At 41.8% G+C, this 22,906-nt stretch overlaps 3 protein-coding genes across 3 annotated transcripts; 1 reads left to right on the forward strand and 2 right to left on the reverse strand.

Annotated features, from left to right (window-relative positions):
- Positions 1-1,097: 1,097 nt before the first annotated feature.
- On the reverse strand, positions 1,098-3,698 carry si:ch211-140b10.6 (protein POLR1D). Its single transcript, XM_029529453.1, has 3 exons — positions 3,561-3,698; positions 3,035-3,109; positions 1,098-2,494 (listed from the first exon to the last, which is right to left on the reverse strand). Exons 1-3 carry the CDS (start codon positions 3,584-3,586, stop codon positions 2,173-2,175), a joined length of 423 nt encoding a protein of 140 aa, XP_029385313.1. The 5' UTR covers positions 3,587-3,698; the 3' UTR covers positions 1,098-2,172.
- Positions 3,699-6,973: 3,275 nt separating this feature from the next.
- Positions 6,974-14,573, forward strand: lnx2a (ligand of numb-protein X 2a). Its single transcript, XM_029529413.1, has 10 exons — positions 6,974-7,377; positions 9,772-10,001; positions 10,102-10,239; positions 10,452-10,651; positions 11,075-11,488; positions 11,602-11,775; positions 12,122-12,299; positions 12,399-12,624; positions 13,121-13,279; positions 14,438-14,573. The coding sequence occupies exons 1-10, from the start codon at positions 6,974-6,976 to the stop codon at positions 14,571-14,573; spliced, it is 2,259 nt and encodes a 752-aa protein (XP_029385273.1).
- Positions 14,574-15,381: 808 nt separating this feature from the next.
- Positions 15,382-22,863, reverse strand: gtf3ab (general transcription factor IIIA, b). Its single transcript, XM_029529442.1, has 9 exons — positions 17,406-22,863; positions 17,202-17,296; positions 17,015-17,111; positions 16,835-16,923; positions 16,646-16,719; positions 16,480-16,560; positions 16,157-16,389; positions 15,647-15,700; positions 15,382-15,545 (listed from the first exon to the last, which is right to left on the reverse strand). Exons 1-9 carry the CDS (start codon positions 17,517-17,519, stop codon positions 15,429-15,431), a joined length of 954 nt encoding a protein of 317 aa, XP_029385302.1. The 5' UTR covers positions 17,520-22,863; the 3' UTR covers positions 15,382-15,428.
- Positions 22,864-22,906: the final 43 nt, after the last annotated feature.

Genomic DNA, 22,906 nt, shown 5'->3' on the forward strand with positions numbered 1-22,906 from the left:
GCCATGTTTGCCGGCCATTAGCATCTAGCTGGTATCTGTTCGGCCCATTAAACAACAGCTCTTCTGGTAAAACCAATTAGGTTGGAGAGAGCAACAAAACTCAATTAACCGGCATGCGCACAGAACACCCCCCCCCCCCCCTTCCCCCCACCCACCCACCCACAACCCAGCCAGCCGGCGAGCTCATCCGCCCCTGGATGCAACATTTTGAGCCTCTGCTATAATACAGGATAATATTCTCCAGGTAACTGTACCGTACGACCGGGCTTTTACCTTGATAGTGTGTATCTATACTATTTGCACTGAGTTCTTCAAAAGCAATTACGGCACTTTCCATGGTAACTTAATGGGGCACTCAGAGATGCAATAAAGTTCAAGTAAACCAATTCTATACAAATCACCCCCTGGACTATGGCTTAATGGTGTTTATATTTGATCATTGTTTTAAAAAGGAAGGAAACAGTTAACTGAGGCTATTGCCCCTCCGCAGTGGAGAGAGGCAACGTGATTTATGGGGCATGAGGAGCGTTAAACGCATTTAAACCGACTTTACAGACTGAACTTTTTGCGTAATGGCTTCAGCGAGGAGTAATACAGCTTAACTTTACTATAATAGGCCGATGTGTAATGGTGGCCACACAGACTGACAGTTGCCACGCTTGTAAAACGCTCTGACTATGGAGCAATAAAAAGTGCAAGCTTTAACACATGGACTAAAGCCAAATGTGAATGGGCCCTGAGCAAATGTTCATCTGTTTTCCAATATGGTTAACCCCACCAAGGCACCAAGAAATACACCACTGTGTGTGAGATTGGTCAAAGGATATTAAACAACTTATCTGAAGACTTGGGCACCAGTAGGAGTGTCAGGGTAAGATTTTTTCTCCTTTGACAAACAAGTGTTTCTGATAGTCGGCAGGCATGTATATGTCAAAAAGTTAGACACACAATAAAATGTGCTTACCTAGTGGCGACAGCAGCATGGCTTATGTAAACATTATGACTGCAGAATAATGGTAATGGCATTATAATTGAATTCAAATCTCCTCAACTGCAGGTGAAACAGTCTGAGCAGTCTGGATTGGTTAACTCGGAGAAAGGATGCAGGTCCTCATGTCTGCTCTGTAACACTTACAGTAATAATTGCAAAATTAACAGTAGGCCTATGTTGTATAAGTAACAGTCATGTTTCAATTTTAAAACATCTGACAATTCTTTTAGTTACCATGCATGAATACAAATGTCTATAATATACAAAATATTGCATTCCAGACAAACTCCATGGTTGGGCGGCGATGCTTGGTGTTAGACATCTTCAGTTAAACATCTGCACTCACCAGCTAAGAGTCTGCCTCGATGACGAGGCCTGAAATTATCGGGAAGGTCTGGGACGTCCTTCACACTTCATCCTCAGTACACAAATGGTGCAGGAGCCATTGACTACCTCTGGATTTTGTTAATACCCAACCATGATGGTTCCATCTGTTACTTCCAACATGCACTAAATGCTGCAATACAACTGACATAAAATGATGAGGTTTTTAAGTAAGGCAAAAAATAATAGCTCATCATCAATAGCCACTAACAATGTGGTGCATGTACTTTCAAAAGCTTTCATCAATCATCACAGATCATCTTTTTCAATTTTCATAATTTCTCATGATGTGTAGCTATTGAAAAAATAATAATAAAAAAAAAAGTCAATAGTTTTACGGGAAAATTGGCAGTAATAGAATATTGATTATGCCACCCAGAGATTAGGAGAGGGAAACCCAAAATGCTTAAATTAGTTATTTACAGCAGTTTCCTTATATATCGCCAATTTTTTTCCTATAATTTTCACGTCCTTGGTGTTGACCCTGACCTTTGGTGTAGGAACTGGATGTGTGAGCAGTTTAAGGGAATCAACTTAAAAACATACCTTGGATTTTATTTAAAATTGTAATTAATCAATATAGAGGGGAAGGTAAAATGGAGTCTTATTTTTCAACAGAAATAAAAAAAAGTTAAGGTTGTCCATTTTCTGGATCCTAACATCCCAGGTAACCAGGAGTCCAGCTGTTCTGTGAGATGTCCCGGCTGGTCAGATAAAAAAAGGAGTATTCACCTCTGTGCTTACAATAAAGGGAGTGATTTCAGGAAAAGATGCTCCACTAAACAGAAGTGCTTTATTCATTGCCTTTTGTGGACATCCTCTGCACGCCTCCTGTCTCTGTTTCTGTAACTCCTCTCTTTGTTTCTATCCTCTTTCTTGTCTTTCTTATTCCAGCTGTGTGTGTGATGATTTTTGCGGTCTGTGCGACCTCCGTGTTTCCTATGGTCTTTAGGGGGTGATCTGCTGCGGCTGCGGGCTCTGTCTGGGCTCTTACTGCTCCGATGCCCTCCTGTGGCAGTGTGTCCAGCTCTGGGATCACTGGTAGGACGCTGGAGGCCAGTGGAGCGCAGGGTGTTGAGGAGGAAACGCTTGTTGGTACCTCGCAAGGGACACTTCAACCTGGCAAAAAAGTGAAGTTTTTAACTCAGATGTCTGAAAGTGAGACACACCAGGATAGTATCTGACAGCTGTAACCAAGGAACTGAATCACTAGCGTCCAGGGGGCACCAGCACACATTTGTTTTAATGAATAAGCTATTGAGGACTTTGCTTATTCATTAGGACTTTGAGGACTGAATCTGTTAGTTCATAAATAATAAATGGTTGATCCCACAGCCTACCTACTGTGTTGATTTAGTTTTAACGTTTTTGTTTTTATACCTCTATATCTATATTTTACATCACTGTTTGTCACTTATTTTGTGTATTGAGTGTATTTGTGAGCATATACCATATTACACTGAAAAACTAAACATTAATTTCGACCCCAAAGGGAGAAGTTGCTCTTGTTGCCACAGAGGCAACAAGATCAACAAAAAACTAATCGAAAACACGGGACAGGCAAACAAAAATCGCCCTGTGCGAGTACAGCTAAGCAGTTAAACGACCACAAATGAAATGTGTATGCAGGCTGATGCAGGTGACAGGTCAGGTGCTCACCATCCTGCAGGGCCCATGGTCTCTGCTCTCACCCGGGCCCTGTCAGTCTCCCTGAGGAGCTCCTCCACCGCACGCCTGCATGGAGGGATAAAGAAAACATCAGGAAATGGTCACATGCTGACACAAAACCTTAAGGGTGGCGTCAAGGAGAGAACTATTTCATTTAGTGAGCGAAAGCATCGTGGGGCAAGGAGTGGAGGAGAAAATGAATCATTAGTGAACGGAGGTGTCCTGGTGTGACCCGAGTCGCTGAATCAGCAGCCTCTGCACTGATTTAGCCGACCTTTAACCGCACAGCACCGGCAGCTAATGGGGTCTATTATGGTGGCAGGATTTCCTTACAACCACCACACACTCACACTTGTCTTGCAGCGCAATAGAGACAACAGCTGTCGACCAAAAATACCCCCCCTCCCCAGGATGGTTCAGTGTTGTGGACATCCTCTGTTCGAAAGAAAACTAGCTACAAGTGTGCAAAGAACAGCTGGATACGTCGACTCAAACAAACAGAAAAACAACGGCATACTTCTCCAGCTCGTTATCTTCCGCCATCGGTAGCAACCCACGACACGTTACGACCAACAATCAGTATTGCAACCCGGGTAATTCATCTGAAATCGGTGATTGCCGCTTAATTAACGTATCCTCTCTTTTTTTGTTTACTTCCTCGTGAGGTCCTTCCACTGAGGACCCCGTATTTTTGGCTGCCCTTAGTGGTGCCTGATGCCCCCGCGCCGTCAGCTACCTCATGAAAGTTGCCATTCTGTATTAAATTGTTATTAAAATGTTCATACTTTTTTACTGAAATTTGAATCAAATGTGAAATTGTGATGGTAGACGATCAAAGTAAAAGTAAAACAAATGTATGGTCAGTGGGGAGAATTGAGGTTAACAAATGCTACTTGGGGTAAAACAGGTATTTAAAACTATTTTCCAAAAAGCAAAAAAAGCCAAAAACCAAAAAGCAAACAAATATGTGGTGTCACACTTGCATTGTCAAGCACAAACTCAAACCTCATGATTTTTTAAAACCATTTAATCTTCTGTACATTCATAAAGCACTATAACAGTAGACTTTCCATAACGAATTAAAACAAGAACAAGAAAATGTTGACATCAAGTATGAGTTGGGTAAATTCAGCATAGCGTGATATGTATCTTAAACAGTATGTCTTTTTTAAATTTGTTTTGTTGTCTTTTTTTTTTTTTTTTAGCAGGCCCTGTGGCAGCCACTCGTGAGTTTGCTCGCGATTGAAAGCCGCAGACTCCGCCCCTCCTCGTTGAGTGACAGCAGTGGGCGGGACCAGCGCCGCCAAAGGCACGGGGGCGTTTTCGTGCGGGTTTGCGGAACGTTCCGTTGCGGTGAATGCCTGATTGAGGTCCCGCAGCTAATAATCGTCCCCCTTTTGGGGCCGGAGAGCCCGGCGAGGAGTATCAGTAAGAAAAGGTAATTTTACATCTACATGTATTCACTGTGTGTGTGTGAACGGTGTCAGTGTGTGGCTGGCTTTGCATTGATATTGCCATTGTCGCTTCATCTGTCCTAGCTTTTCCGCCGGTGGAGGGCTGGGATGGAGTCAGACAGATGGGAACAATGATTAAAAAAAAAGCTCTGGTCTAATCAAATGTGTTCAGCCCTTACGGCTTCTTTGTAGATCATGACACTGCAGTTGGTGCGTTGCCAAAATAAATTAAGACTATGACAACTCAACGAATGATTGCAATTCTCAATGAAATCAGTGTCTGTTTTTGTTGTTATCATTGCATGTCTGTCTGACTGAAAATGCAGCCTCTTGCAACAAACCTTGCAGAACAGCAGCGGGCCCGTTCTTCCAAGTGGCAAACAGCCTTTCTGGATTTTTTTTAAGATAGGAGATGGCAAGGTGGGGTTTTTATGAAAATCTAGGCTAAGCCGTCAGGACCAAAGATTTTTAAATCTGCAGCCTGAAATGACATCTCATCTTATTTGATGAGATGACATTCATGCATGTGAGGTGGTCCATGGTTTGTACTGTGTTGCAAGATTAGATTGTCATCTCCGAAAAATGAAAAATGAGCAGAGACAGGTGCAGGGCCAAGACTGTTATTTATTACTATAGAAAGCAGTGCAAAGACAATCACAGCATGGCCTTGGACTCTTACGCACACATACACATGCACACACAGAGTGAGATTAAAGAATTTTCACAAACATTTGCCAGTCTTCATATGACTTGTGTAAAGGAATCTGTTGCTACATGGTCCAGCTATGATTAAAATAGATTTAAGTGCTTTTCATGGATGAGGCTCTAAACTGCTCCCACAGTGAAAAGACTTTACTTATTGATAAAGACTATTCACAGAATCTGGTACCTAAAAAGCTTTTATGCTTGACGTAGATGCATGTGTTTAGTCTTTCCTGTGCAGACTTGTGCTCGCATGTCTACAAGTCTGTGTATGTGAGTGTGCGTGTGATGTGGTGATGTCACAGCTTTGTTATAGGAACAGAGGAGCCTTGTGTCCTCATGATTAATTCATGTCCAGCTGCGGGATGGAGACAGAAGCAGCCAGTCACACACAGACAGGAGCACGTACTTAAAGGAGGCTGAAGTAAGTAACTACCGGTCCGGTAGCCAAGGAGACAGGCCAGACAGGTTGTCACAGAAATGGGTGCAAATGGAGGCAAGATGAAAAAAGCAGCAAAAACGGAACCAAGGGGGCTCTCATCATCATCTGTGCTGTCTGACAGGCGTTCAGGCTGTACCAGGGAGGAGCAGAGCATCCTGCTGAGAGAAGTGCATCTGTTGTGTGGCTCCTCTGCATCCTTCTCCGGCTACACTCTGAATGTCAAGCCCCACTGAACAGAACAGGCTCCAGGTCGTCATGGAGACAAGAGCAGACCCTCGCTGGAACAGAGGCAGGTAGTCACTGAGGCTTGGCTGGCCTGCTGTGTGCTGAGGCACGCCCTCTGCTGTCCGCTGGTAGCATCAGGCCCACAGGGGGTCGGCTGATAGAGGGGCTGGAGGTCTGAATGGCTTTGGATGTGAAACACTGTGGAAATGATCAACGCATACAGGCCACATTAGCTCTGCGGAGTCACGCTGCTCAGTGGAGTGGTATATTTCAAGACTTTGCTTTAGGCATGTTCTCTCTCTGTTGCAGAGGAGACTGAGTGCATCTACTGTACGTGGCCTGAACCAAAAATATCAAGTCCGCTGAGGGGGATGTTTAAAGAATTAATACAACTTTCTTCACTTTTTTTTCTTGCTGTTGTTCTGTTTCTTCTCTCTTGTGGACTAAAATGCTTTTCTGCTTCCCCTAATCATCTCTCTGGTCTCATTTTTTCTGTGTTTTATGATTCTTTTATCTCATTAATCTCTTTCATCCTTCTTCGTATCTCATTCTTTTCATCCTTTATCTGCCTCTGCTCATTTCTTCCTTTTTCTGGCAACATTTTCCCTCTCTATTGCTTTCCCAATCCCACTTTCTCTGATCTGTGTCCTCTCTCTGCCACAATCCCGGGATAATTCCCTCTCTGTGGAATTGGAAGATTGCAGCAGGCGAGAGCAAAAGAGAGATTATAGTGCCAGATTAGTGGACAGGAGCAGCAATACATAATCTGGGCACACTCACTGACATATACCCGCACACACACGCACACACACACACAGTGCCACTCTCACAGACACGTGAGCTCACGTGCACAAAGTATTTGCTACATGAATAAATGCACAAGCACATAATCAGACACTTGTTGTTTTTCTGAAACAGATGTTTAACCATCTTGCTTCGTCCTCTGACCTGCAGGGTGATGTGCCATCAGCCACTGGAGGGCATCTGTCCTCTCTACAGCCTGTACATCCATTGAAGCTTATGGGATAGGAGTGTGTGCCCCATCCCAACACTACAGCCCCACTGGAGTCATTTGTGCCAAAGCTGAGCTGTGTTGAAGGAGCGCAGATGGGAAGCCCAGGCAGCGAAGTGGGCTTATCTGGGCCGGTGGAGCCAGTACTGGAAGCTCTATGCCCTGAGTGTGGCCAGATCCACCGCAGTTGGGAGAACCACCTTTACAACTATCGCCTGGAAGTGGACGATGACCTGGTGTGCCATATCTGTCTGCAGCCGCTGGTGCAGCCACTCGATACACCCTGTGGACACACCTTCTGTGCCCGCTGCCTGCGAAGCTTCCTCCAGGAGAGGGACTTCTGCCCTCTGGACAGGACACGGCTGCAGCTCCCGGCGTGCCGCAGATCCAGTATACTGGTTCACAAGCTGCTGGACAAGTTGTCTGTGTCCTGCCCTTTGACCCCAGTCTGCTCCCTCAGCATGCCACGATGTGACCTGGAGGCACACCTCAAACACCGGTAATAAAGCTTATGTATGGTAACTTGCTTGAGAGCATGATCTTTGTTAAAACACATCCACTCATACAGATCAATCACTGTGCATGAATGACAGCCAGGGTTTCCAAAGCTTGCTAAGGCTAATGCAGCTTTATTATACTGGTAATACAGTCAGTCAGATGATTGGCAAAAGCACCAGGCAGTTAGTTACAAGTTTGTTAATTATTGAAATCATTTTTTAAAACAAAAATGAAATAAATGAGCAGTTTCCAGGATTAGATATTGCAATTTTATTTTGTTTTTTATGGTGGTAAACTAAATACTTTTGGGATTTAAATAATTGATTGGACAAAAGAATAAATTTAAGGACCTTCATTTTACTGACAAAATAATTTACCTATGAATATAAGTTACAAATGTCAAGGTAATTGACACTAAAATAAAAAATAATATATGAATAATATAAACTGTAAGTGGCAGAGTAGTTGATGCTAAAATCATTTTTAATTGCAGCTCTCATGAATTTGGTTTAGTTCAAAACCTATCCCAACCTACTTCCCTCATGATGAGCTTGTTTCTGACATGAACATTTGGAGATATTATAAATCTTTTTTTTTCCCAAATTAGATAAACTTTCTTGCCATTCTTAACCTTAAGGGTTTTGCCTGGTCCACACAATTTGGCTTTTGGCCCGTTTGGACCAGGTGCTGTGAGACCCTGAGGGGATTATTGGGCTGTAGGTCATGTGATGAGGGATTAGTGGTTCCCTACCGCAGTCATGGGTTTGCTGACCAGGAGCTCCATGTTCACATTCTGCAAACATGTTGAGCAACTTCAACACCAGAGACCTTTTCAACCATTTCTTCTGTGAGACAGCCAAGGGCAACCCTGGCCTGTGGTGAGTCCAACGCAGTGGGGTGTGAGCTCAGCATGACAAAATTATGTTTTCAAAATATTGTCTCTGTTACTTGTGCTTGTTATCTTGCATTTGTGCATGTATTTGTCTGTGCATCTGAATTGCCATAGGACAAAGCAAAAAAAAAAGAAAAGAAAAGATGTTGTTGCCAATTGTTCAATGAATGGGTGTAGTTTACTTTTGGTAGACTATCTGAATACATTTAGTATTTGGAGAATTTAACTTTTCCTGGCTGGGAAATTTGGCCAGAATATGGATTAAGTGTGTAAAAAATGGCTCTAGTTGAAGGGAACAAGATTATCAACAGTATTATTGATTTAGGAGCAGACACCTTTTAAAAGTTACCTGGTTTTACTTGGCTTGTATACAAATCTGAAAATAATCCAAAAACAAACAAACAAAAAAAAAAAAATACAGTCCCTGAATCTTTGGTAGTGTTTCTTCTATCTAAAAAAGAATGCCATCAGCTCTCCGGTTCAGTATTTTATACCTGCTGCCAGTTTTTACTTAATTAAAAAAAAACATCTCACTAAAGCTTGCACACACCATTTCATGCTGGGGAGACAAGGAAAGGTGTTTAAGACAGATCACCAAGGTCACCATGAGGACAAACGTGATATTCTTTAGAAAAGATTAAACCTCAATCCCACATGGGTTTGCTGTTCTCTGGCCCTGCAGACTTATGTCTAATATAGTAACAGACTGCTGTCACCGTTGTTTGTGGTAAAGATTAGGGCAACAGTTGACAACAGTTGACATTAGATTAAAAGATGAGAGCACCAAGCCATGGTGGCCAAGGTGGGCTGGTTGATCTTATTACTGAGGTGTACATGTGAAAGCTGAACTTTCACTGTTCCTGAGCCACGTGAAACATGTACATGAAACAAAGTAGAAGTATTAAAGTGTCTCTGTGAGTTTCAATGTGGAGCGAATTTCTTCTTACTCTTGATGTAAATATTTATCAATCAAGGTTGGATAAGACTAAATAACATTAGCTGGTGAGGATGCTCTGCTTTTAGTATTCTAAGAAGGAAGAAAAGAGGCATTTAAATAATAAAACCAGCTTATAGCTACCACCTAGAGTAAATACTTCACCATCAATTAAGGGCAAACCCACATGAAACCCTTAAGTCTGCCTGTCTGTGTTTATTTATATTCATTCCTTAATTAAGAATATCTATTTGTGGAACAGGACAGATAGACCTGCTTTAGTCAGACTTATGTATTAATGGAAAAAGCACCTTGGGCACTGCAGCTAAACTTTTTAGGAACACCTTATATGTCGTTATCCAGTCATTTCATTCATTTATCAAGCAAAATGGCCAAAATGTCCCTTCCCATCGACACTGAATCACCTTCAGTCACTTGCATTCTGGTCTGGCCTCAGAGAAATTTCCTAATGGGAATGAATGCGTCACATTAAATTTACTGATGCTGAAACTGATTTTCTTTACACGTCAGATGGACTAACAAACTGAACACCTGTTGCTTGGTGAAAGGTGTCCTGGGACGCGCTGTCAGCAGACCAGCGTGGATGGTCCGAGATGCGAGAGTGGGGATGAGCGTGCGATGGTGACCAGCCCTCCCAGGTCACCGCCACAGACAGAGCTGAGGGACCACACGCCTTCCCCACCCTCTGGACCGAATAACGCCTGTGGCAATGGGCCCGTGTGGACAGAGGACGCTGGTCTCGACAACCCTGCCTTTGAGGAGAGCACAGAGGAAGACAGTAAGCCAATACCCATTTTGTTTGACAATGAAAGAATTAAAGTTGAGATTGATAATACATGACATCACTGGGAAGCATCTATTGATTTCTGTGTCTTCAGGTGTGGTGGGGTTGGAGTGCGTGGTCCCCAGGGTTAAACGGCCCCTTAGTAATCCCTGCATCCACCTCCTTCGCTCCGTCAGCTCCACTTCCTCTGGCTGGGACTGCCCGGAGTCGCCACCTCTCTCTGCAGAGGAGGGTATGACATCACTTCCTTTATTATATTGAACAAACCTATCAAAGGGCTGACCAGCAGAGATCTGCCATAAAATATTGCAGTTCATCGTCCATATGAGTGGAAGAGCTGTAATCTTAGACAGCAGGAGAATCACATTCAGGCAACATTATGATTAAGACATGGAAATTAAAATTTGAAATCTAACAGTGTAATATGATTTGTGCATCTGTTAGGCTGCGTGAAGCTGCCCTCCCTTCCTGAAGGTGAAATAACTGCCATAGAGGTCCATCGGGCCAACCCATATGTTGAGCTGGGCATCAGCATCGTTGGGGGAAATGAGACGCCGCTCATCAACATCGTGATTCAGGAAGTGTACAGAGACGGGGTCATTGCACGAGATGGGAGGCTGCTGGCTGGGGATCAAATACTACAGGTGAGCTTATTTTCAATTTTGATTTTCAGGGAAACATTTCTTAGCAAAAAAAATTTAAATAAATTATATTTCACACATAAATATTTTTAGCTCTTTCAAAGCTTTCCTTTGGAAAGATTCATGTCAATGCTGTTAAGGCACGGAGAAGTATCAGTACTGTATATGGGATATGAGGTATTAGTTTCACAGCTCATCATCTGAACAATTTCTTTCTGTATTTTGTCGAGCTTTCTTATGTGTTATTAAAACATCTATTTAAAGCTGTTCTATTAACAATGGATCAAACAGCTATGTGTAGTGTGATGGTGTCTCCTGGAGTGATGTGGCCACAGAAACAGTTCAGCTGAGTTTAGCAAAGGGAGTTTTTAGTGGTACCAAATGTTGTTTTTTTTTCTTAATTTCTGTCTGCCTTACTCTCCCAAGGTAAACAACGTGGACATTAGTAATGTGCCCCACAGTTTTGCTCGTTCTACCTTGGCACGGCCGTGTACCACCCTACAGCTCACTGTGCTCAGGGAGCGTCGCTGTGCCTCCCGGGCACCTCCTTCCTCTTCCTCCTCCACTCCGGCTGTTCCCCATGCACCCTGCTCCACTCCTGAGGGCACTCCATCCAGCCCTGCCACACTGAGAATCACTTTACATAAGCGGGACTCAACAGAGCAGCTCGGCATTAAGCTAGTACGGCGAACAGATGAGTCAGGAGTGTTTGTGTTGGACCTGTTGGAGGGAGGGCTAGCAGCAAAGGATGGCAGACTGCGGAGTAATGACCGTGTTTTGGCAGTGAACGACCAGGACCTTCGCCATGGGACCCCAGAACAGGCTGCACAGATAATACAGGTTCATGTACACCAGATTCCTCTGAAAATGTTGACTTTTCACTGAGCAAATAAGCATTAGAAAAGTCTTAAGATTTGATTTTAACGCACTGACGGATATTTGTGACTTTGTAGGCCAGCGGAGAGCGAGTCCACCTGCTAATTGGCCGACCCAGCAAACCAACTCCACCTCCACCACCAAAATCAAGTTCCACCAGAGACCTCTACTGCCTTGATCACTTCCTGCCTAATCACAGCTCTACACCGAGTCCTGTGCCCATACACTTATCCCGCACCAGCACCCATAGAGTGAGAAGAAGGCTTCTGTGTGTGTGTGTGTGTGTGTGTGTGTGTGTGTGTGTGTGTGTGTGTGTTTGTAGAGATGGAGTGGATTGGTAATATTTCCTATATGTTTACATCGTTATTGAACAATTACTTTTATTTCAAGACTCACATCTTGTTTCAGGGGACAAGGTTTAATTGGCAAAAAACATTTCACACATTTGTTTATTTTAATAAAAATGACAATTGAATACAAATCCATTTTATGTAATAATGTAGTTTGTATTATTTTGTGTATGTAGGTACTTAAATCTCAGCTCAGATCTCAGGCTGTGTTCATGAGTGTGTAACCTCTGTATGATCATACTGACAGGACCTCTCCCAGTGTGTGACCTGTAAAGAGAAGCACATCACCGTGAAGAAGGAACCCCATGAGTCTCTGGGCATGACTGTCGCAGGTGGGAGGGGTAGTAAGAGTGGTGAGCTGCCAATCTTTGTGACCAGCGTGCAACCTCATGGCTGCTTGTCAAGGGATGGAAGAATCAAACGAGGTGAGTATTTCAGCTTGGTCAAATAGATACGCCTCAAAAATAATTTCCATTTGTTATATGCAGACCTGCATTAGAAAGGATGTCTTCTTGCTCCCTTAGGTGATGTCCTACTGAGTATCAATGGGCAGGACTTAACATACCTGAGCCACGGTGAGGCTGTGGGCACCTTGAAGGCCAGCGCCGCTTCACCCTCCGTCCAACTGCGAGTGCTAGAGGTCAGCATGGTGGAGGAACCTGACCACGACGAACTGCTGCCTCATACTCATGACAGTGACTTTGATGCCAATTGGTCCCCTTCGTGGGTCATGTGGTTGGGCCTGCCCAGGTAACATACAGGAAAGATACAATAAATGTGCTATAATTAAGGTGCTGAGATGTGACTGGATGTCGAACAAAGAGAGCGTTGTTATGGAGGGTTGCTGCCTTTTGCTTCTGTTATTATTATTTCTCATTGTTTGTCAGAATTAGTTTAAATTGTATGGGACTGCTACCACTAATTGAAAATTGCAATATAATGAAAATATGTGAAAAGTAAATTGAGCTCAGTCTTAAATTTATTGTAGTGATTCACTGTGGCCCAGTGATTCATTTTCATTTATTTTTTTAATTTGCAGAATACTTTTCATCAGTTTGAAATATATATGAAATGGTACCACCAGATAGTCTCAACACCTTTTGGAAATTTCAAGAGTCATAACAGATATTTCTGAGATTAAGTTGTTCAGATTAAATACATTTCCTCATATCTTTTCTCAGTGGAACATCCCTCGTATTTATCTGTCTAGCCCTCCTTCATACTGTCCTTTTGCCTTTTCTTGCAGTTACCTCCACAGTAGTCATGAGATTGTGCTGCGCAGGAGCCATCCGGGCAGTTGGGGCTTCAGTATTGTTGGGGGATATGAAGAGAGCCACGGCAATCAGGCTTTCTTTATCAAGACCATAGTCCTCGGCACACCTGCGTACTATGATGGCCGCCTCAAGTGAGTGATTTGAGTTTGTTTTTTTTCCCACATGACTGTTGGTGGCTCATACCAGGAGTGAATGATCAGATGAATAAACTGTGATCTCCAGTTAGTGTTTGAAAAGAGTGGTGTGATGATATAGCACTCCTGAGGAATGGAGTAAAATAAGAAAAATAAATATAGTTACTTTTATTTACGTTACGTTTATGAATGTATGATCATATAAAGAAGTTAATCTTGTACAGACCTTCAGTCTGCTTCAGTTCTTTACAATGATTATTATATTTCAAGATAAAAGACCTGGAGCATTTGGAAAGCAAAGAATGATGAATTTATGGTCTTGTGATTGCATGCACATCAAAGGCCTTATCTATTGTCACAATGCAGCCTACGACCAATAAATCATCCTGTTTGACCCAATCTTTATACCAGTTATTGGTAATGTGCCATTCCTGAGCGATTAGTTCAAAACTCAAAAGTCATCTTACTGACTCATGAATCATGATTCCTCATCTCTATTAACTCGTTCATTGACTCATCCCTGCTACTGTAAACTAACTGCAAAGAAGAGACCAGACAACGTGTCTCTGTAGTGGAAACTGAAGTTAATCACTGTATCAGCCCTGTGGGAAAAGCAGTAGCTCTGGTTTGTTGTTTCACTTCCTTGCAGTTTATAACCTTCCTGCTTTAAATCTGTGGTTTGAACAGTATGAAATCAGCAGGGACTGGGCCTGGGTGGAGCTTGTGTGACTCAAATGACCGATTCACTTTGGTGAATGATTCGTATAAACTCGAGTCAGTGAAAAGAATCTGAGATTCCCATCACTACCAGATATCAGAAAAAAAACTTTTTAAATCTGTTTTAAGTGGAAAAAAAGATATGCAACTCTTCAGTTAAAAAATGGAGGTAGGAAAACTTCATTAAAAAAGGGGAATTGTTGTAAGTGTTGCCAAAGCGAGCTAGAAATATTTGACCCGAGGTCTGAATGTTTGCTCCCACACAGCACTATAAAAAACAAATCCCTGTGATTAGAAGGCGTTAACTTGTTTTAGGTTTCTTTGGTCGTAATGTTTAAGACTCTGTTCATATGAGGCTCTACAAAGCAGAACTGTTTGACTCCAGCTGTCAGGTGCTATTTATAGTCCAAACTGACTTGTCTTTTGTTTTTGTCCTAGGTGTGGTGATATGATCGTGGCAGTCAATGGCCTTTCGACAGCAGGAATGAGCCACTCTGCTCTGGTGCCTATGCTGAAGGAGCAGCGAAGCCGGGTGGCGCTTACTGTAGTGTCCTGGCCTGGTAGCCTGGTATAGCTAGGCCAGATTACGGCAGGTTGCGCACCACACTGAGTCCACCCAGAATGTTCTATATTGAGAACGACCTTGGCCAAAGTGAACTGGTACACGCTACTGTACATCGCTCCATACCGGGCTTAATCCAGGACCAAAAGCATTCAGAACTGTAGTAGACCCAGCAGGACTGAACTAGTCCTGACCAAGTGGGAACTGATCCAGATCGTGCCACATCCTTCAACAGACTGCACTCACAAACACACTGCTGTGTTCATATGGTCATGTTGTCTTCTCTCCCGCAGGGAGAATGGTACTACAACTGTTAACAGGCGATCTGTGCTGTTTTCATCTCACCCGGCAGTGTAGAATCCAGGGCTGTATTCAGGTGGATGCATCGTTGTGGGTAGAGATAGAATATTTCCAATGAGAAGTAGCCTGTAATCCTCAGTCATCCAGGATAATGACCTGTAATCAAGATGTTCTGCAACACCAGCGCTGTATCCAGCTGAATAAGCCTCAGGCCTTATTAGAAAACCTGCCGCACCCTGGGGTTCAACTACCCTAAGGCCTCATCACCATGACAACCAGCTGTCCCATCAGCTGGAGTTTTATACATGTGTGTGAATGTGCTGTTTGTTTAATAAAAAAATTCCTTCAGAGGATTTATTGTTCCACAGTGGTCTGTGACTCTCGTGCTGTTTGAAGGCACTTTATTAGGAACTGTTCAGACTGAAACAGGGAGACTTACTATAGTGCTGTAGTACTGAGGCTTTATTTTATATTTGCTTAAAGAAAAGAAACAAAAGTACTTTTTCCTCATTCATGAAAATGCTAATATTAGACACTTGTATAATGCAGCCTCAAGATTTTAATCATCTATAAAGTTGTCTTGCGCAGCCTTGCAGCAAGCTTGTTGGCATCTGCTTGATTGGCTGCAGCTTCCAGCCTGCCCCGCTGTGCTGTGTGCCCAGGCTGATTTTTAAGATGAAGCCGCTGGAAGGGGAGAATGCATAGCCATAAGACACTAAGGTTGGTGTGAAAGCTTTCCATTTATACATATAAAAATAAAGAAAAAATTAAGTTAAACAGAATACCTTCAGCTTTTTCTTTGCTGGGTCATGCACCACTCCATGTCGCCACAGGCTTTCCTTTTAGACAATTGAGACTAGTTAAACTTCACCGCATACATGACGCAATGGATGAGGAGGAAAAGGAAAAAGGAGGGGGGAGAAAAAAAAACAAAAAAAAAAAAACAAAAAAACACTAATAGTATCCAACCATGTATCATCAGTTTCTTGCCTTCAGTAAATATCTCCCACTGAAACATGCCAAAGTATAACTTAAAAAAAAAAAAAAGTCAGCAACTCATCCACTAACCTTTTCCCCTACAGTAAAAACTGAGTCTGGATCATCTGTAGTCCTTCCTGGGATATGTTGCTGCAAATACTGCAACTTTCCCATTTCAGAGCGTCCATCTCATGTTGTACTGGGCAGTAGTTTCAATATGTATATTAAAATTTCTAACTTAACACCCAAGCTAGAAGTATGGCGCCATACCACTTTTGAAGTAGTTTGATTTGGGTGAATTAACAATAAAGTCTTACCTTCATAGCAAATTGTTTGCTGCAGCCAGGATAGGCACAGCTAAAACACTTCTTGCCCTCATGATCTCCCAGTACATGACTCTCCAAGTTAAAGCGACGAGTGAATTTTTTGTCACAGCCTTGTTGGGGACACAACAGCATCTTCCTCTCCCCAGAGTGGACACGCAGCTCGTGCTGGTGCAAGAACCAGGCGTTGTTAAACTGCCGTTTGCATTGTCCACAGGGCACCTTGACTGAGAGTCATTAAAATACAGTTGTATTTGTGACTCAGCTCATGAGTAACAATGTGTACAACACAACTAAATGGACGCTCACACTCATACCTTTATGTTCCTTTCTGTGCTTCAGATATTCTGTCCACGTCTTTCCCAGGAAAGGACACACCTCAGCCTCACAAGCATAGCCTTCAGAGACAAACAAGGGTTTTTGATGTAGTCATTCAAGGGGTGGGGGGGGGGGCGAGAGACACCATTCAGGTTACCCACTCACCTTCATGCACTTTCTCATGATGCTTTAGTTTTCCACGAGAGGGAAATTCTTTCATGCAGCCACTGAAAGAGCAGCTATATTAAAAGAATCAGAAAAAAAAAAAAAGAAAAAAAAAGAAGGTTATATCTTAGATGGCTGAAAACAGGATCAAGTTGCAATTATTCTTGCCTTGACTCTGAAGCCACTTACTGAAAAGGCAGACCCTGTTGGTGCTCACACTTGTGTGCTTTAAGTTGTTTCTTCTTGTGGAAATCCTTTTCACAGCCCTGATGGTCACACTAAAAGACAAGACCAAATAATAATGCAGGAAAATCCCCAAAATACTTGACAAAACAAAGGAAAAGCAGACATTTTTCAGCATGGCTTTACTTGATATCGCTTCTCCTGGTGCTGGTGAACTCGGGCCATGTGGTTCTTCAGGCTGGCGTTTGTGATGAAGGCCTCTGAACAGCCATCAGCCAGACACCTACACAACAATCAAGGGCATCTTGACAAAGAGCAACAAGGTTACATTTCACTTGTTAGAATCGTTTTAAATAAGAGCACAGCAGCTTACTTGTGTGGTTTCTCCCCACTATGACTTAGCTCATGTCTGGTGAGTTGATAACGAGTGCAAAAGCTCTTGTCACAGTTCTCACAGCAGAAAGGTTTCTGAGTAAAATGAAGGGGAACATTTGACATGAACTCAACATTTTCACATCATCAACAGGGAAATGGTTTTGCTTTATTCTGTTTGACTCAGCAGCTCTCAGCTACTTACCAATCCTGTATGTTTACAAAGGTGAGCCTCTAGCTTCCATGACTTACTGAATGCAGCTTTACAATCAAAATATGAACAAACATAAGTTTTTTCACTATGCAACCTCTCGCCCATCTTTAATAAGAGATGTGGAGATGTGGTGATTTTGGTCACAGACAAAAAAAAATGGCTGTATGTGGCAGGACACTAAGTGACCTACAAGCAGCAGCTCATCTGTGCCTAATTTACCTAAGTGGAGTGTACCAACTGGGGGAAGAAGGGGGTGTCCTACTTCACTGACCCTGAAATATAAAACACCCTTACTATGACAAACTCCTTATTTATTTATTTTTTTTTTGCATTCAGACACCCAGAGAAACTCCTGCCACTTAATCATTTGTTTGTGTTCAGCAGTCACATACACTCAACTGTGTAAGATTATTAGTACAGGAGATGGAACAGATGCTGGAAAATGATCTGAAGCCCCAAGGTTAATCGTGATCCTGTTGATACTCAAACATGTTGAACGTAAGTGACTGTTTTGACTCGGGCTTTAAAAGTGTCACCCCGGCTCTGTGCAGTATGTGTCCCTATCTGCTGATCTGCTCTGTGTGTGGCACACAAGCAAGAAGAGTGGCGACTCAGTGTCGCCATCCATCACACACACACACACACACACACAGTATTTATGACCCTAATCTCAATCTTATCAACCCTCCAATATTGTTTTCTGATTACTGTGATTTATTATTGTCAGAAATCAGTCTTCACTGAGGTCATTTGTAACCCACAAACATGAAACTAAACAACATTTCATAGTCTTTAGCACAGGACCAGATGCTTTTGCAAGAAAAATAACACACTCTTACTTTCACAAGTGGAGAATCTGTTTTCCAAGCATTAAAATAGATTGTCTCTCAGTTCAATAAGGTGTTTTGCTGCTTTTGTCTAATTTCACCAGGGTATGGCAATATTGGAAATATCCACTATCTTATCATTTATGTTAATACTATTAAATTCTAGTTAAGTATGGCTGTAATGTACTTTAGGAAACATTTTAGCATTTTAACCCCTTGGTGTCTTGCAGTGTCTGTTTAGTAATGGGCAAATAATCTTACTTCAAAACCACTCTGCCATTATCTGAACACAAGTCACTTTGGCCACAAGTGACAATTATAGGATAATAGCAAACACTCAAAAGTGGTGAAACAGTGACACAGATAGAAGTGAGTCATGGGAACATGCAAACTGACTCAGCCAGATTCATTTACACAATATCTCTGAAGTTGGCTCCCATTAGCCACCATAAGCTGCTACTCATACCAAACAATGAATTGAATCTATTAACAGAACCATACAATATCTGGTTCCCAGCTCAATTTTTCTATATGAAAAGCAGAGGTGATGTAGTTCTGTTTTAGGTGATTGTAAATGGTAAAACAAAATTTCTTCATCTGAATATATATTTAAGAATATATCTTGTGACAAATTGCTGTAACTGTGCGCGATGTTAGCACAAAAGAAGAAGTGATAAGAGCTAGAAAAACAAACTGAATTTGCAGTTTCTGTTGCAGTATTTATTTCAAGTTTGCTAATATTAGCCACCTCAAGTCACCTTAACGTTTTGCATACTGCCACATAAGATTTTGTTTATATAGACCAAAGTCTATAACAGCAACACCCTGGGAAATTTTGAATTGAGCATGTGAGCAAGGTTTGTATTGAACTCAACTTTTCCATTTGAAAGATAAGATAGATTACATTCTCACATTCTGAATAAAAAAGAAAAACATTCAAGGGTTTAAAAAAAAAAAAAAAAAAAAGTAAATCAGATGCAATCCAGTTACACTATCTGCTTGTGTAAACATTAGAGATGACCCTCTGTGCCCATGCAGTGCTCTCATGTGAAACCTTTGACTGACTTTTGTGAATAAGGCCTATTGAGAGCCTGTTGGGCGTTAACTCAGTGCCCTCCCATGCTTCAGGTGAGCATACCTGCATGAGTTGACATCGTTATCAGCCTCCTCCTCTCATCCGGTCCCCCCTAACCCTTCCCCTCCCTGCTGTCAGGGCCGGGATCAATACAGCTGGCCCAATATCCACATATATGGCCCTGCCTCCCCCGTCTCTGATAACTAGAGATACAACATGCACTCTGTTTGGCCTAAAGTGAGATTTCCTTGTGCCTTTCCCAGACACACACACAAACCATGTGAACACAGTGTCACACCTTTGTACCACAGTCACAAATACTGTTGTCATGATCAAAGACAAGAAGAAGATGTGGGGAGAGCAATGTTCAAAGGATTAGTTTTTTGCTCACAATTTTGGTGAAAGACCAAATTGCAGTGGAAATGGGAGGAATCTCATTTGTGGTCAAGAATTACATGAACTTAAATGCCAATACTTTGTCAGACATTAAAAATGAAAACAACAAATACATTCTATACTAGTTCATATCTCTGGTCCAAGTAGTACACTTTCAACTCCACTACATTTATACTGTTCAAAATTAGTGATCAAATTAAATTAAATAACCCTGCACTTTAAATACAGTGCAGTTATTCAGCTGATGATTGTGAAATTTTCACATTATCCATTTCTGTTGTTTTTGAGATTGTCCTATTTTTATTCGATTTGCCCATCTTCTCTGTGTTTGGCATTCATTGTGGACAGCAAAAAGCATTTCATTGTACAGGGAAATGTGTTTGTTTACTGTACATATGACAATAAACACTTTGAATCTCTCTTTGAATTTCCACACATGCCTCTTCTTGCATGTGGTGGTGCAAATCTGTTTCCAAACTCAATTATCTACTGTTTGTGTGTGTGTGGTTAATATGTAACATGGTGAGTCGATACAGCTGCTCCGAGCTGCTGGCTGAGCTGACAGACTCAATCTGTGGGTGTCAAACGTGTGATTAAGGAGTTCATAGTGCTCCACAGCTTTTATCCACAATCCTCGTCTTTCTGCGCTCCTCCCTATCGCTTGCTTTCACGCTCTCCTTCTCTGTTTGCTTTTTGTTCCTTCAATCAGTAACTTCCATGAGTCAGTGCTACACATGACACTCAGGTGTATCTGTGCGAACACACACAAAAGACCTACTGTAGATGTATAGGCAGGATGGAAATATTCCTAAAAACTGATTAGATGAGATCAAATAATGCAAAAATGTCCCATTAGTTAGGTTTCTCACAGAACAAAGTAGCAGAAATGCAAACCCTTTGTGTTGAGTTTATAAATGTAACATAGGATCAGTGCTATAAACTGCCAGAATATACAAAAAGGTAAAGATACATTTCCCTTATCTGAATACACACAGCAAAATCCAGGCCTAACACATCAATACCAAAGGCTTTGGCTGCCAACCTGCTCATTGATTGATAGCATTTTATTTTTCCATCTATTTTTATCTCCCCAGGTTGTTGGATACTTATTACTCGGCTCAGATAAGAGCGTGTCTGAATTCCCTGACCTCAGGCCTACAGGGTTATAGGGGTGAATAAAGACTCTCTTCCCTTTGAGCTCGAAAAGGAGTCACTGTTTTCCTTTTCAGAATTAAAACCAGTTATTTCCTCAATTTTGCCCTTTCAAGAACATTCAAATGATATTGAGGGAGAAAATGAAGAGAAATTAAACTAATTCTTGGCCCGAGTCACTGCTGGCTTCCTCTCTCACACACAGACACTTCATCCTGTCAGCTGTGCCCCCCCATCTCTGCAAACTGGTTCTAATTCGTGTAAATATTGGGTAAAGTACTGAGGTGGGTTGAGATAACCTATTTGTCACATAACCAGCCAGCCATTCAGCCTCCACTGATTAAACACATCAAGTGCTCCACACACACACACACAAAGACTACGGCATGTAAATACAAAATGCAAGGTAAGAAAACAGGACCCATGTCTGTGGATCCACATATGTATGAACAAACACATATTTCCTGTTCCCAAACTCATTTTTTATTTACATTAACCTTCATCTTTTTAAGTTGTTTTTGTTTCACAGCTTTTTATTGAGCTCTGCAAATCATCCAAATACAAACTGCAGTGCAATTGAACTTATTGTTAGCACTGTTATAAAGGGACTGACCGTCTGATTTAAATGAACTGCAGTCTTTAAATTTATATGCTCTCGGGGGAAACTATAGCAAAAAATGGCTGAAAATATATTTTATCTCAATAAGTGAATGTCAGTCCTAAAAGCTCAAATTATGACTGTGAGAAAATACTCCAAAGGTGAGACCCTGAAAAATGATATTGAAGGGTAAATTAGAGTTTAATGATGGAACTGCCGAATCAGGGTCAGCCTTAATGTTTAGAAATGTCCCTGTATGGGTCTTAACATTTATCAATTCAATTGTATGACTCCTTGAATATCGTGAAGTGTGACAATACATAGCTACACGTTTGGGGTGTGTCAGAAGTAAAAACCTGAGGCATGCTCTGAATCCAGCACATATCCTGTTGCACACTGCCACCTACTGAACAAAGTTAGACTGCGTAAGAGACAAAACCACACTAAACCAGTGATTCATCAGGCTACTCATGGTTTAGTCCTTTTTACAGTAATTAAAGATCCAGTTTAATCCATCCACTCAGACTCCTCTCTTCTCTAGAGGTTTTATGTGGTCCGAACATTCCCACAGAGGCAGCATTCATAATTATGGATTTATTTAATAGTGTGTGGATAATTTCTCAAAGATGTCGGAGTTTACTTAATTCCAGATGAGTCTACTTGTGTTATTCTGAGCTGAAGGGGCGAAAAGCTAAACACTCAATAGTTTCACCAAAATGAAGCTATAATGATTAACCCAATGAACACAGCTGGACAGGAAAGTCCCTAAAATTTGTTAGCTGGGTTATCATATATTATCCTTTGGCAGAAGCCATTTTAAACGCGTTAACACACAAAGACTCAAACAAGGTAACAAATCATCTAATTTATATAAATTCCAATTGTTCATCAATGGTAAACTTTTGTTCATTTGTCTTCCTGTCTTTGATTAGCCAGGGGTTTCACTGGTTACAGCACCCAGAGCAGGATAAGAGTTCAAAAGGTCACCCTGCTGATTTTCCCAAGTAATAAGTGGTATTAAGGTAGGGCTGAAAACGCAGCGTTCAAACTGAGGTTGCCATTCAAACTCAAATCCTAGTTTGTAGCACATGTACCTGGAGGCAAAGTCTTCACAGCAGACATTTAATGGCAGAAAAAGCAAAAATGCTAAGATTACCAATGGCCCTGTTCTGTTATCTGTATAGGCTGAGACAGCAATCCATCATGAACTAAACAGGTGGTAGGAATTTAGTCAGTGGTTCCTACTGAATGTCTCACATATAAGTTTACAAGAATTAAACAGAGGAACTTTTACAAGTGTCAGTAAAGCTGGTAGCTAAGCCAAGTGGTTCTATGTGAAAGATTATGATGCGTATAGACGAGAAAAAGCTTGTGACATGATTCTAGTCACTCTCAGATCGCCGGTGAAATAAAAAGTGCTCTTGATTTCATCTTAAGCAATCAA

This window comes from Echeneis naucrates, chromosome 20 (assembly GCF_900963305.1).
Source record: "Echeneis naucrates chromosome 20, fEcheNa1.1, whole genome shotgun sequence".
NCBI classification, from domain to species: domain Eukaryota; kingdom Metazoa; phylum Chordata; class Actinopteri; order Carangiformes; family Echeneidae; genus Echeneis; species Echeneis naucrates.